We start from the raw sequence: 13,587 nt of genomic DNA, 5'->3' as shown, positions 1-13,587 counted from the left end.
GGATTAACTGCACAAGAAAACATCCAACCATAACTAAGACAGCAACACTGAAAGATCACACAAGTGGCTGATGGACCCCAGGGCAGGTCAAAAGAGAAAGACTTCAGGTTGCATCATCACATCTGAAAGCTGAGACATGAAGGCCTCAAGAGGACCTGACCTAATCCACATTCACATGAACAGCTAGCCAAAGGAAAATGTGTGTGGTTCATGCTGCACCAAGGGAGTGGCTCAAACAATCGGATATTTGATAACCAGTAGAAATCAGGTTCAACACATCAGCACAAGGCAGTACCAGTCATGGCATACAAAGCTTGACTTCTAAACTAGCCATAGGATAGGTGTGACATGAAAGTTCCACAGATGTTTCTGAAAGCTGACAGCCGAGGCAGCAGATGGGATGGAGAGGAGAAGAAGTTGTATTGTGGAAAATCAAGCACCTCCAACAATGGCTCCAACATAGCAGACAGAAGCAAACCTGCAGGTCGAACAAATCTGCCATTCGGAAGGTTTAACACACAGTAGGTGGCGATGAAGGCTACAAACTGCAGATGCTTCTTAGACACATATCCAAGTCTTCAGATCCTAGTCAGACCCTGGCCCGAGTTATTTCAAGAACACAAGAGCAACAATCTGAAGTTCTGGACTGACTAGCAGGTGCTAGAGAAAGGACCAGACATCGATAGTTCACAGGAGGTCCAAGTCAGCACGGATGCAAACATTTTTTGGTGGGAGTTTTACCATTCAAATGCATACTTTTTCGAATGTACACTTATTCAAGCCGAGGCTTTGGTGGCTATGTATTTTCTATATGTGGACTGTAGAGGCAGTCCATGTGTGGCCTGTTTGTACAACAAATCAATTGTTGTTGGGTCTTTCATGAGCAATAAATAAAGTATGGACACAAAAGTGTCTAAGATGAAAAAATAACCCAAAAACTATGTAAGAATCAGGAAACAGGTTCATGAAATGTTGTGTATGTACATACTTACTTATGTAAATACAACGCTAACCAAAGAAATCAGTTAAATATTTGGTGTCTGGTTATACAAATTGGAAGGTTTCTCCGTTGTTTCCACAGCGGCAATAGATTATTTCAAACAGGAATTATATATTTTTTTTACATTCCAGGATATAAGGATTCAAGGAGGTTTGGGATCTGCATGAGCACAGTGCACTGTAGCAAAATCAATTAAAATCATACAAAAATATGGATTCATAATTAGTAAACTTAAAGTAAGGGATAGAGAAGATTTAAGAAAGGAGACAGTTAGTTTTTGGGTAGAGTTAACAATGACATACGCTGCTCTGTTATGCCATTTTTGACACAATACCTCTTTAGATTTATTTTGAAGTTCTTCAGCTTCCAGTTTCAGTCTAGCCTTCTCCTTCTCTAGTTCTGCAATAGCTGTGCGCAAATCATCGGCCTCTTTGCTGGTATTCATTCTTGCAAGTTCCAGTTTGTGCACTTCAGTCACTTTTTCCTTAGTGGCCATTTCAGTTTCATGGAGACGGGATGCGATCGAATCCGCTTGCTTTTTGAATTTCTTTGCCTCTTCTTGAGCTTTGGCCTGAGCTTCGCTGAGCTGAGAGACCTGAAGCTTGAGTTTCTCGGCTTCAGCTGTGATCTCCATTTGTCTTTTCCTTTCGGCCTCAAGTGACTTCTGGTACTCCTCTGTTTCCTCATCTAAACGCTGTTGCATTAGTTGTTTATCCTCCAGGAGCTTCTGTGTTTGCTCCTGAGCCAGGTCGTTCTGCCTTTGCAGCATCTCTGCCTCAGCTTTAAGTCTAGATGCTTCTTGTATAGCCTGCATTTTCTCCTTGAGCATTTTATCAGCAAGAGCTCGTTGTTGACTGAGGTCATCTTCTGCAATCTGTCTCATGCGTGCTGCCTCTCGAGCTTCCAGACTCAGTCTAGCAGCATCTTCTGCGAGTTGTTTCATGTTGTCGGCCTCTTTGGCAAGGAATTTCTGAGCATTATCTTTCTTAATGAGGCGTTGATTTTCTTCCTCAATTCTATTTTTGAGTTTGAGCAGTTCCTCCATCTGTATCTTGACTTTAAAAAGCTCCTCTTCCACCTGGCCTTTTTGTTTAACAGCATCGTCAACCTCATCTTTCAGCCGCTGCAGCTCTTCATCAAGGACAGCTTTCTGATTGTCCGTCTCATCCAGCTGGAGTTTAACCTTTGTGAGCTCTTGCTCCACTTGAAATTTCTGTTTCAGTGTTTGCTCAGCTAGCTTTTTGTGCTTGACCATTTCAGCATCGGCAAGTTGCTTCTGCTTGAGTGCTGCGGCCTCCGCTTGCGCTCGTTTGGCAGCTTCAAATTCGGCCTCCTTCCGCAACCTCTCTGCATCCTCCTGAGCTTTGGCTTGGTTTGCAGCCTCTTCCTCAGCGGCGGCCTTTTGGCGTTCGGCTTCCTCAGCCTGGTTCCGGAGGAGCGCTGCCTCCCTTTCTGCTCTTTCCCTGGCTGCCTCTGCCTCTTTAGCAAGTTTCTTGGCTTTCTCATAGTCATCCTTGAGCTTCTTCTGCACAACAGTGTCTTCTTTCTGTTGAGCAAGGACACTTTGGACTTGCTGCTCAGCTGCACTGCATTTCTGGGCCGCCTGTTGGGCCATTACGATCTGTGTTTCTGCTTCTTGTTCAGCCTCATCTTTCTGTTTTTTGGCTTCTTCTGCTTTCTTTCTAAGGCGCTCGAGCTCCTCCTGAGCTACCTTGCATTGCCTGGCTGCCTCTTCCTCTGCAGCTGCAATTTTTTTCACCTTATCCTCAGCATCCCTCCTCTTCTTTTCCTCCTCAAGGGCAAGTTTCCTGAGCTTCTCAGCCTCATCTTCTGCTCTTAGTTTGCTTTGTTGTGTTTCCTCAGCAATGTTTTTGAGTTTGTTAAGTTCGAGCTCCAAGTCAAGTTTTCCCGAAGAAGCTTTTTCAAAGTTGAGCTTAATAATTCGGATTTCTTCTTCGACGACTCTCCGTTGTTTGAGTGTGTCATCAACTATCGCCCGCTGTCTTTCCATTTCAGCCTCTGATGATTTCTTCAGTTGTATAATCTTCTCTTCGATTGCTTGCTTGTGTTGGTTGGCCTGGTCTTCAAGAGCTTTCCTCTGGTAAGCCTCATCCTCAGCTTGCCGCCTCAGTCTTTCATTTTCTGCCTCCTTTTCTTTCAGGGCAATTTCTGCCTCTGTTTTAAGACGAGTGGCATCACTGATTGCAGCCAGTTTCTCTTTGAGAATCCTCTCGGCCTCCGCTCTCTGGCGAGCCGTCTCCTCTTCTGCTATCTGCCTCTGACGCTTTGCCTCCTCTGCAATGGCTCTGAGTTTGCTTGCTTCTTCAGCCAGGTCCCGCATTTTGGCAGCTTCAGTTTCAAGAAGCTGCTTGCTCTTCTCCGTATTGGACATACTCTCCTTTTCTGCCTTGGACTTTAGTTGACCAAGTAAATCCATTTCACTCCTTACTTTGGCGAGTTCATCCTCCAGTTGTTTCCTTTGCTGCTGAGCATCAATGACTTCATTCTTCAGTCGGTACAGCTCATCATCCAGGAGGGATCTCTGCTGTTCTGCATTGTCAAAGTCAGCTCGAAGTCTAATCAGCTCCTGTTCTGCACTCAGTCTTTGCTGAGCTGTGCTCTCAGCTATCTTCCTTTGCCGTTCAAGTTCGTTCTCAGCCATCTCTTTTTGCTTCAAGGCCGAATCTTCAGCTTTTGCTCTCTTTTTTGCCTCACGCTCAGCATCTTCCTTTTGTTTCTCGGCTTCTTTTTGAGCAAGGCTTTTCTGATGAGCTTCCTCTTCTGCCTGGAGTCTCAAACGAAGGGCCTCATTTGCTTTTTGCCTCCATTTCTCAAGCTCTTTTTCTGCTTCCTCTCTGGCGTTTTCCGCATCCTCCTGTTGTCTCTTGAGATAAGTGGCTTCTTCTTGCAGTTGCAGGACAGCCCCATGCTCCTGTTTCAGGGACTCCTCCAACTTTGAGGTCTTTTCCACAAAGGACAGGTGTTTACTCTGTAGCTCAGCTGCAGCACTCTTCTGGGCAGCCTGGTGGGCCACTTTGAGTTGCCTCTCTTTTTCAAACTCTGCTTGCTTCACTTGTCGTTCAGCCTCCTCTGCCTGCCTCTTTAGATTTTCTAGGTCTTCCAGAGCCTTTTGTTTCTGTCTAGAGGCTTCTTTCTCTGCCTCAGCTTTGCATATGAGTTCCTCCTCTGCAATACGCTTTTTCTGTGTCTCTTCATTGACCTGCTTGCGGAGCTTCTCAGCTTCTTCTTTAGCAGCCTGTCTGAGTCTCTCAGCTTCAGCTGCTTTGTCACGAAGTTGCTTGAGCTCAGATTCTGCAGTGGACTTTTGTGTCACTGTTGCCTCCAACTGGAGCCTGATTATGCGGATTTCCTCCTCAATCTTGAGCCTGCTTTGAAGAGCATCATCAACCTGTTTACTCTTGTCCTTGATTTGCTCTTCTGAGAGTTTCTTGAGCTCATATAGTTCCAGCTGGATATTTTGCTTTTGTTTTTCTGCATCTACCACTGCGGTTTCCCTCCTGCATACTTCTTCCTGCATTCTGAGCTTCAGCTCTTGAGCCTCTTTCTCAGCTTTGGCGATTGCCTTTGCGTGAGCTTCGGCTAACTGCTTCTGCTTGTCTAACTCAGCCTGCATCTTGGCCATTTTTCTCTGTTCTTCCTCTTTGAGTTTCTCTGCAGCTTTCTGCATTAGTGGAAGCAAATGGTAAAGAAAGGATTATAATCAGGCGTGACATGTTAAAAGGCAACACTTTACATTTGCGGCTCTAAACACTGTGTATTGACATTGCAATTACTGTTGTACGGCAATCACAGTCTTAATGCACTGGAATAAGAGCCACACAATGTAGTGTTTTACCCAGGCCGAGTTAATGTTAGCTCAAAGGTCAAGATCAATCATTAGATGCAAATTAGGTGCACATTCATCAGGGTGATGTTGTATTCAAAGTGCAAAATTAATTAATAATTAATTAAAATGATAACAAGACAATTCAGAGAAACACAGACGGTGAGATGAACTGATTAATATATGGTGAAAATATCACTTCACAGCACAGCAAGAAAATCAAATGGCATGCAACTGTAGCTGTAGCACAACTTAAAGCGTATGTAAATGTCCACTGGAACAGTCAGGTGAGTATGTTTTTCTTGTCCCACAGATCATGTACTACGCAGCGCTGAAATCTGCTTTTTTTGTTTGTACTGTATATGATGAGTTTTTGTTGCCCTGTTTCAATAAATAAGCTGCAATTGTGCCAAATGTGGGAATATTTGCACGAAGATTTCAATTTAGAATATGATAACATCCTCCGTGTTACAGTATTATTAACACAATTCAATCTTTCAAGGCTATCCCATGCATTGGGGGTTCTTTTAATCACTGTTTCCCATAAAATACTGAAAAGAAAAATTAAGGTAAAGCCAGTCCGGATAAATCCGCCACATTAGGACACCAATCTACGCCACCAAAGAGCACTCTAAAGTATGCAAATGGAATACTGGATGCACTGTGTGAAACAGGCGGATGTGAAACCAGTTTGAATGGTTACTGTAACTCCATAAAAGGGCACAGTAAAAGCGAGAGAAACATACACCACAGAAAGTCCAAATGCAGTTCAAGACAAACATTTGGATGACAGGAGAAATGGAAAATGTACAGGATCATATGCCCTTAAAAGACTGAATTTACCTCTTTGATGCTCAAACAAGTTAAGCATTCATCAAGGCAAAGCACTGGCAAGCAGGCAAGAGAGGCATAGGAACAAAATACTGGGGTTAGAGAATAAAAGTAAAACTTGGAAAATAAATGGGAAAAGGGAGACCCAGAAGCTATGATAACCAAACTATACCACAAAGTTATATTTGTTCTACACCTCCAAGAGTTGGAAATACCCAGCTTGATGAGAATGTAAAGAAAAAAACCTGTAGTGAAATAAAGAACCCCTCAGTGTAAGTCTATGATGTCACCACACACATGATGGGGATGGAGCAGCTAACATACTGGTTTCATTGTGAAGGCAAACACACTCAAACTTCATGCGTTTGTGTTTGTGTGAATGTTCGATCAATTTTAACTCTTAAACTCATTTTTTTTTCTTCTCTAACCTCTAATTAGAGCTACAGCATGCCAGTGTTTCAGACTGAACTACACTTCATCTAAAAATGAAAATTCACTCATCATCTACTCATCACATTTTGTAAACTTAATTCCTCTACCAACCCACTGGTGAGTAGAATATCAATGAATTTGCATTTTAGTTGAAGTATTTCCTGAAGCTGATATCGCTCGTGCATTAACGTGACACAGTGATAATGTGGAGACTGGTTGGTTAGGTCACTGTTAGAGTTTAGCTTGTTTGGGATCCTCGAACTGTTGTCACGCACCTCGTCATCCTCCAGGCGACGCTGTGAGTCGGTGATGAACTTGATGTACTGACTCGTCAGAGTCATCAGCTCACTGTACTGAGTCCTTAGTGTTACATACTGGTGGAGAGAGTTAAGAAGAAACATATACATTGATGCTTTCTTTGCGAAACATGTAGCATCGAGACTGGCTTGATTGGAACCTTAACTTTACCTCCTGGATGATGTTGTCTGAAGCAGAATCCAGTTTCGTTTTCTTCACGGGGGAAACAAGAGGCTCCACTTGTGCGTTGTAGGCAACCAACTGGAGTTCATAGTCCTGCAAAGACAAATATTGATGAAATTAATGATTATTATTCTTTGTGTCGCAGATTCTATTTGTAATGATTTCAAACCAGAAAGACATTTCAGATTATGCTTACTTTAATAGTGTCAATGTAGGCTTTAGCATACTTTTGACAGTCATCAACCTTGTCTTTGTTGTCCTCTATCTCCTCCAGCAGTTTCTGTTTTATGAGAAAGGAGAAAAATTCACATTCCATGTTGCTGTTGTTGGCTTAAAGACCATGGATGACGGAGTATTCACCTTCTCCTGTGCTAGTTGCTCTTTCAGGGTTTTGATGTCACTGATGGGCACGGCCTGGATCTTCTCCTGCCTCTGCTTGGCATCAGCGATCCAGCGGATGAGCCAGTCGTAACTGTCACGATACTGGCGGAGCTGGCGGCCGAGCTGCTCCAGCTCTCTCTGTCGGAGATCGATCTGTGTGAACACGGCCTTCCAGCGGTCCTGCAGATTGGAGAGCTGCTGGCGGTAGTGGTCCAGCTCCACATCGCGATCGCTGTGCACCCGGGACATCTTGTTGCTAACTGTGGTGGCCTTTTTCAGCTCCTCCTCAAGGGAGTCAAATATAGGCTGTTCGCCCTCTGCTTCAGTTCGCATTTTCTGCAGATTTTAGACAAAAGAATGACTCAGAGGTAAAAAAAAACAAAAAACAAAGCCAGGCCCAGTCAGAAGTTGACATGGTGCTTACCTTGAGTTTTGTTCGATAAGTCTCTACTTGCTTGATATCACTAGGCACGCTGTGAACTTCTCGTAAACAGTCTTCGTACTGTTTCAGAACCCCCTCAGCACCTTGCGTGTTACGAATGACCATTTCCACAGTTTTCAACCTGCGGCACAAATTTATGAGTGAGAACAACATAAAGGGAACCGGAAAAAAAGCACCCTAGAGGAAGCAGCTGTGCACTCACTTGTCGAGGTAAACGGAGGAGAGCATGTAAGCATGATCCATCTTCTGCACGGTGAGATCGAGCTCTGAGCGCAGTACAGGGGTCGAGGCGGATGGCTGTGGGGATGCCAAGACTTCCTGTGACTTCACAGACACTTTATTAAGATCCTTTTTGAGGCCTTCAAGCTCCACCTGGACTTTCTGTATGGGATAAGTATCACATTTGCAACAGGAGTTAGAATGCCACAAGAAATAAATAAGAGAAAAGAGAGTTTAATAAGTCATGTTTTGAATTTTTTACAGTCCAAAACTGGAGGATCAGAAGGAAACAGCAGGAAGTGGTACTCTGCAGGCCTGCTAAAAATCCCAAGTCAACCTAAAACTGCATTAAAAATCTGGTTTTCGAGGCAAATGCAATCCCCTGCTGAGCTGCAGAAGAACAGCAGCTGCAGATCTGACTAGGTTTTACACTTACTCACTCAAGCTGTGTGAGCACAGCAGGGATTCTTCAATTATTAAAGAAAAACAGATGATTTTCTTTTAAAGGAACACAGCTTATGCCAACAGGCAGTTCATATGGAGGGTCGTGCATCGAGGAAGAGCCCTCTGTGAGTATATTACCTGCTGCTCGCTTGTCTTCTGAACACATTCCCTCAGCGGTTCCTTCAAGACAGGCTTGCGTATGCGAGCCACAGTCCCAGCCTCACAGTCTTCTATACGCAGGCGCAGATCCTTGACCTCCGAGATGTAGTTCTTACACAGCGTCTCATCCTGTTGACCTGTGCAGCAGACAATGTGTTAACGTTCGCTTACAGTGCTGTGAACTATATATTTAGGAAACAAAAAGAAGTTAAGAATGTAAAAATACTAAAATAGAAACTAAATTATTCCACCCTATTTCTTGTCAAAATATATAATTTCACCTAATCTAAGGCTCATTTAATCTAACATCTAATAAAAAAAGACAAAGACTTCTAAGTCTAATTTTGCATAAAAAGTGGAATGAATGGGATTATTTGACTGGAAATAGGACAACTATCCTAAAAACGCTGTCTTTGCAGTTTAAAATCCGTATTTTTTGCAATAATTAAATGTTTTTTTTCTTTCAAGCTTCACAACACGTCTGTGACGTATTTAAGCGCAGCCACACATGCAGCTCTTGTGCAGTGGTAAACAACCATGGCAACACATCAATAAATTAATCAGCCCATTTTCTGCCGTAGTTCATACAACTGCAGGGATAAAACGTGTTCTACAGCTTGGTGACTAAAATCTGATCACGACTACATGCAGCTCCTTAAACTGGTGGTACTTGTCAACACCCCATCCAAAGCTTATTAGCCTGTGCACACACTCGCTTCGAGAGCCACGGTTTGACCAACTCGACTCACCTTTGATTCTAGCAACTCTTATTCCTGAAATGTACATAATACACAAGGATGGTGTTTGAACACACCCTCTTTGCATATTCCTTTTTGAGAAAATGCAACTACTATGAGTCCCAGGGAATAAATGTTACCTTTTTCCATGGTGTGTAGAAGACTGTCGAAATGCTGCGTTGCCTTGGTGTAGTCCTCCTCGACCTGCATGCGGTCATCAGGCCCGAAGAGCTGTGAGTTCTGGCTGTCCCGCATGTAGTCCTGGTAGTGGAGCTCCAGATTCCTCATGATCAGCCTGTATTCCTCTGGTTTCATGTTCTTTAACTTTACAGAATGAAGGGGGTTTAATTCAATGTATTAATTGAAGCTGTAATTTCATGTGGTGGTGAGCATCAGTTCAGCATAATTAACAAAATTAGCAAGATTTATTCAAGTAAAAACACTAAATAAGGCACTGTGCAAGGAAATAATCATACTCACCATATTAATGTTCCAGGAGTGTATCTGTGTGAAGTCTTTCATGAAGTACTGCCATGACAACAAGCTCTTCACGTTTATATGGAGAGTCTGCCACATAGAAATCATCTGTTGATGACCTGCATCCAGACTAAACAGGGAGAGAAAGGCAAGAAAATATGAGTAAGCAGGGTTGATAGGAAACAACAGTGGTCAAATTACCTGCAACATTATGTACGATCGAGATCAAATATGAGGCGTTTACCTCGACACGCTGTCCACGGCCTCCTTGTTGATTGGCGGTACAAGGAAACAGACAGAAGGAACCGTGGCCTCGTGACCTGAGCGGTTCAGGACCTTCCACTTGAAGGGCTGGGAGTTGTTGAGGAGTGCACACTCGTCTCCTTTATGCACAGTGATCTGGAACAACATCCATGATCATTATTCCACTTGGGCTGTGACTGATGACACAATAACAGTGGTCAGGCAGGCAGTCGCTCTTACCTCCTGCTGCTTGAAGTCACAAACAGCCTGAACAGGCAGTTTGCCTTTAATGGGAGTGGTGGGGTTGCGTGGTTTCAGCTGAATGACAGACTTTGCTCTCTTGTTCAAGTTGGTCACAATGGTCTTGAATTCATTAAGCTGCTCCTTCTCCTCCTGATGTTGATTAAACAGTTTTTTTATGTGGATATTTTCATCAAAACTAATATTCCACCCAGATGAGGAAGCAGTTTTTACTTACAGCAGCATCGTGCAGCAGGTCCTCCAGCCGGGTGGTCGTCGTGCTGCGGTCACAGCTGTACTTCTTTTTAATGCTTTCCTGCATCTTCTTAATCTTGTCCTGAGCTTCTTTTACATCCGCAAAGAACTGTGAGGAAAAGAGGACATTAAGGAGAGGAAATAAAGCACACGAATGCAGATTTGCACTATAACCAACAAATTTTGTGCAGAATGGCTGCCGGGCACCTGGTAGTAGGCTGTGTTTTCCTTGAGATGAGCCTCAATACAGCAGCACAGTTGGAGGATCCAGCTCCACTGAGTCTGCAGAGCAGCGGTGAAGGCCTGCCACAGAAAAGCGTGACGGTTTCTTAGAAGCTTCTACCCAGAACATAGCAGAATACTACACGTTTTGCCATGAGAAAGCCTTTTAGGCCATTTTGTGACCTGACCGCACTCGGCTCACCTCTACTGTCTGCTTGCCAGGGTGTCCGTCCCTGACCAGTTTGTCCCCCAAGGCCTGGATGTCATTGATTTTCTTCTCCCTCAGCTCCAGCTCTCTCATGAGCCCCTGAAAAACCCCCAAACAAATCTTCAGAATAAAATGCACTCTGATCCCTGTAGCCATGGTTTAATTGGAATTTGAACATACAGAGTAGTTGTCTTTCTTGGCCGCCATGTTGGTGTTCCTGTCGCTCCAGTCGTAGTTGACCTCTTCCTCCTCTTTGTCGTTCAGCCACATCAGTTCCTTAGTGGCAGCGCTGACAAATGCATGCAGGGAATCCAGGTTCCTTAGGCGGGACTTGGAGGAGTTCTGTACAAAAAAAGAAAATTTCATGTTTAAATCATTTACAGTGATGGCTGACTATTTAAAAAAACAAATATGGCTCCTCTTACCAGTAGTCTCCCATACTGAAGGTCCAGTTTACCCAGGTATTCTCTGTATGCGCCCTTGCTGACTGGAGATAGCTGCGTCTGGTGAACGCGACAAACATTCACTTTCAAAACCACAACACTTGGACATGATGTATTATTTTCTGTCATTACGTGGTCGTTACCTCGTCAGCCTTGGCCCGTTCAATCTTAGATCTGAAGTCCTCCACAGTGTGGTGAAGGCCTCTGTGGCTGCCCAGCTGAGACTCCACAGAGGGAAGATCAGAACCCCACTGGGCCTCATCAATGCGATGCTGGTTCTCCTCCACCCAAGCCAACAGGTCTTGGACGTAGCGCAGGGTCACATCATCCATCTCAGGGCGCACCTTCATGGTGGTCTGCTGGATGTTCTGCGTCAGGGTAGTCTGGGTGGTGGTCCGGGTAGCCTTCAGGCGCAGGTTGTAATCGCTGCGCAGGTTTACCAAACGCTCGTGGAGTCGATAAACCCTATTCAGACGACAGTCGTGTTCATTCCAGACATCAGTGCTGTTTCTACATTTAAATTATTGTTATCACTACAATAATTATGAATGTTGTTGCCATTATTATTACCTGCGGTACATCTGGTCCGCCTGAGGATGGCGCCCATCCTTCAGGATCTGCACATCATTGAAGAACAAGCGAATGATATTGTCTGCCTTGTCCAACTCCCTCTCCACCTCTGCAGCATGCTGAGCCGGTTTCCCAGCATTCAGCAGGCGAATGTCCTGAAGGGAGGAAAGGAAACTAGGTTATTTTCTTCTTTTCAGCTGTCAAAATGAATAGGAAATGAATATAATCTCCTGACAATTACATCACAAATAATTTTTGAAAGGTACTACTAGACATTCCTGATCATCTATTAGATTCTTTCAACTGTTTGCTCTGTCAATAAGACCATAAAATAATTGTGGAAAGACACAAGGCCGGGACACACCGTCTGCAACAGGCTCTCCAAGCGGCTCAGTTCACCGTCGCACAACTCTGACTCCATTTGGATTTTACTGACGATCCTTTGAAGCCTTTCAAGTCTGGATAGAGCAAGGTCAATCAGTTATAACAAGCATATAATGACAAAAGCATGTAATGACATTCAAATCTCCAGACACAAATTTTCATCATTTGTAGCCACCTTTGACGCAACAAATGCTCCAGTTTATAAGGGTCACTCACAAACGCCATCCTTTAACTCTAAAAGAATTACTGTTGTAGTTACATAAATAGAATTATTCTTTCACATTATTTTCTGAGCAGAGTAGCGCGCCGCGTCTCGGGTTCCTGACAGACATCCAGTCAGATCATTCAGCCAGGAAGGGTAAACAAGCAAATATTTGACTGACAATCTCGTGACACGGAGCCATCCCACTTTCCAGACATGATGCAACACTACGCAAATAGATTTACATTGTATTTCTCTCATTTTATAAACAACCCCACGGCCATAAGAACATATGCAAAACTATGGACTGTAAATTTGAATATTCCCATCATTGGAAGCAACAAATGTGCAAACAGTTTTCACATTTAGCAATTCGCATCAAACACACTTAGATTTCTCTTCTAGTCTAGCTCGTATTTCCATTTTAGATATTTATTTTAACATGAATGTTCTATGTTTTCATATTATTTTTTTTTGCATGTTGGCCATTGTTCTGACCTCTCAAACTCTATCCTGAGCAGCCGTTCTCTCTCCAGCATCGCCACATGAAGGTGTCCCCATTCCTTCTCCACATCGATGGGGTGGTAGCCAGGGGGGACCTTCACCTGCCCGGCATGCACTGCACTCTGTAGGCACATAAAAGTTGTGTTTCGCATCAGTCAGTCAAGGGAAGATCAACACTAAAACACTGAGCCACACGGGCTTACCTCGAAGGACTGGTAGATGGCTTTAGAGTGGTTTTTCTCGCCCTCTCTCACCGGCAGCTCGGTCTCTTTAAATTTCAAGAACTGGCGCCAGAGAAGCTATGGATGAACACATAAGGTCACTTTTTGTAACATATGGTTTCAGAACATTAATTATTTCTGTAGACAACATCGCTATTTTGATTTCAAATGTTTAACTTCATTAATTGGTGTGCTGCTGCCACATCAGCCCCATGACTGATGACTATCACATTATCTGATGATTACAGCTGTTGCCAAACAAATGTTCCATGTTCTGCGACAATGACGAGGAGCGGCAGTAGAAGATTAGTGGGGAGGATTAGCTTCAGCATTATCTGCAATTAGGTGGCAGTTTCACAGTGCTGAATTCTGGTCTTATCTTTATGACGTAATACCGAATTAATTGGAGATATAAAGATAAAGTCAACTAAAACAGATTATCTGTGCATGTGCTCATGCACTCCTCTATTTTAAAGAACTGGAATCAGCATCTGATCTTACCTCTATCTCCTCATAGCTGGTGGGGAACTTCTTCTCTCCGAAGATCACGATATGTTGGCGGATCCACTGGAGCAGGAAAGTCACCAGTTCGTAGTACTCCTGCCAGCGCAGCTCCAGCTCCTGCACACCAGCATAGCAGAAAATGACA

At 43.8% G+C, this 13,587-nt stretch overlaps 1 protein-coding gene across 15 annotated transcripts in view; it reads right to left on the bottom strand.

Moving 5' to 3' along the window:
* The window catches only part of LOC101078378 (plectin-like), an 82,379-nt gene that overhangs the window by 8,389 nt on the left and 60,403 nt on the right, over nt 1-13,587 (bottom strand). For all 15 annotated transcript variants that reach the window (XM_029838561.1, XM_029838563.1, XM_029838562.1 and 12 more), the window contains 23 exons: nt 13,440-13,559; nt 12,921-13,016; nt 12,712-12,839; nt 11,992-12,085; nt 11,628-11,782; nt 11,201-11,522; nt 11,040-11,117; nt 10,795-10,956; nt 10,609-10,713; nt 10,392-10,487; nt 10,168-10,293; nt 9,930-10,082; nt 9,691-9,845; nt 9,450-9,576; nt 9,110-9,293; nt 8,212-8,369; nt 7,613-7,791; nt 7,393-7,531; nt 6,948-7,304; nt 6,784-6,867; nt 6,576-6,680; nt 6,383-6,481; nt 1,335-4,682 (listed from right to left, as the gene is read on the bottom strand). In XM_029838561.1, the coding sequence (XP_029694421.1) occupies nt 1,335-4,682; nt 6,383-6,481; nt 6,576-6,680; nt 6,784-6,867; nt 6,948-7,304; nt 7,393-7,531; nt 7,613-7,791; nt 8,212-8,369; nt 9,110-9,293; nt 9,450-9,576; nt 9,691-9,845; nt 9,930-10,082; nt 10,168-10,293; nt 10,392-10,487; nt 10,609-10,713; nt 10,795-10,956; nt 11,040-11,117; nt 11,201-11,522; nt 11,628-11,782; nt 11,992-12,085; nt 12,712-12,839; nt 12,921-13,016; nt 13,440-13,559 (6,570 nt within the window). The remainder of the gene's footprint in view (nt 1-1,334; nt 4,683-6,382; nt 6,482-6,575; nt 6,681-6,783; nt 6,868-6,947; nt 7,305-7,392; nt 7,532-7,612; nt 7,792-8,211; nt 8,370-9,109; nt 9,294-9,449; nt 9,577-9,690; nt 9,846-9,929; nt 10,083-10,167; nt 10,294-10,391; nt 10,488-10,608; nt 10,714-10,794; nt 10,957-11,039; nt 11,118-11,200; nt 11,523-11,627; nt 11,783-11,991; nt 12,086-12,711; nt 12,840-12,920; nt 13,017-13,439; nt 13,560-13,587) is intronic.

This window comes from Takifugu rubripes, chromosome 7, assembly GCF_901000725.2.
Source record: "Takifugu rubripes chromosome 7, fTakRub1.2, whole genome shotgun sequence".
Classification (NCBI taxonomy): Eukaryota; Metazoa; Chordata; class Actinopteri; order Tetraodontiformes; family Tetraodontidae; genus Takifugu; species Takifugu rubripes.
Note: the sequence above shows the minus strand (reverse complement) of the source record. Positions and strands in the feature narration are given on the sequence as shown.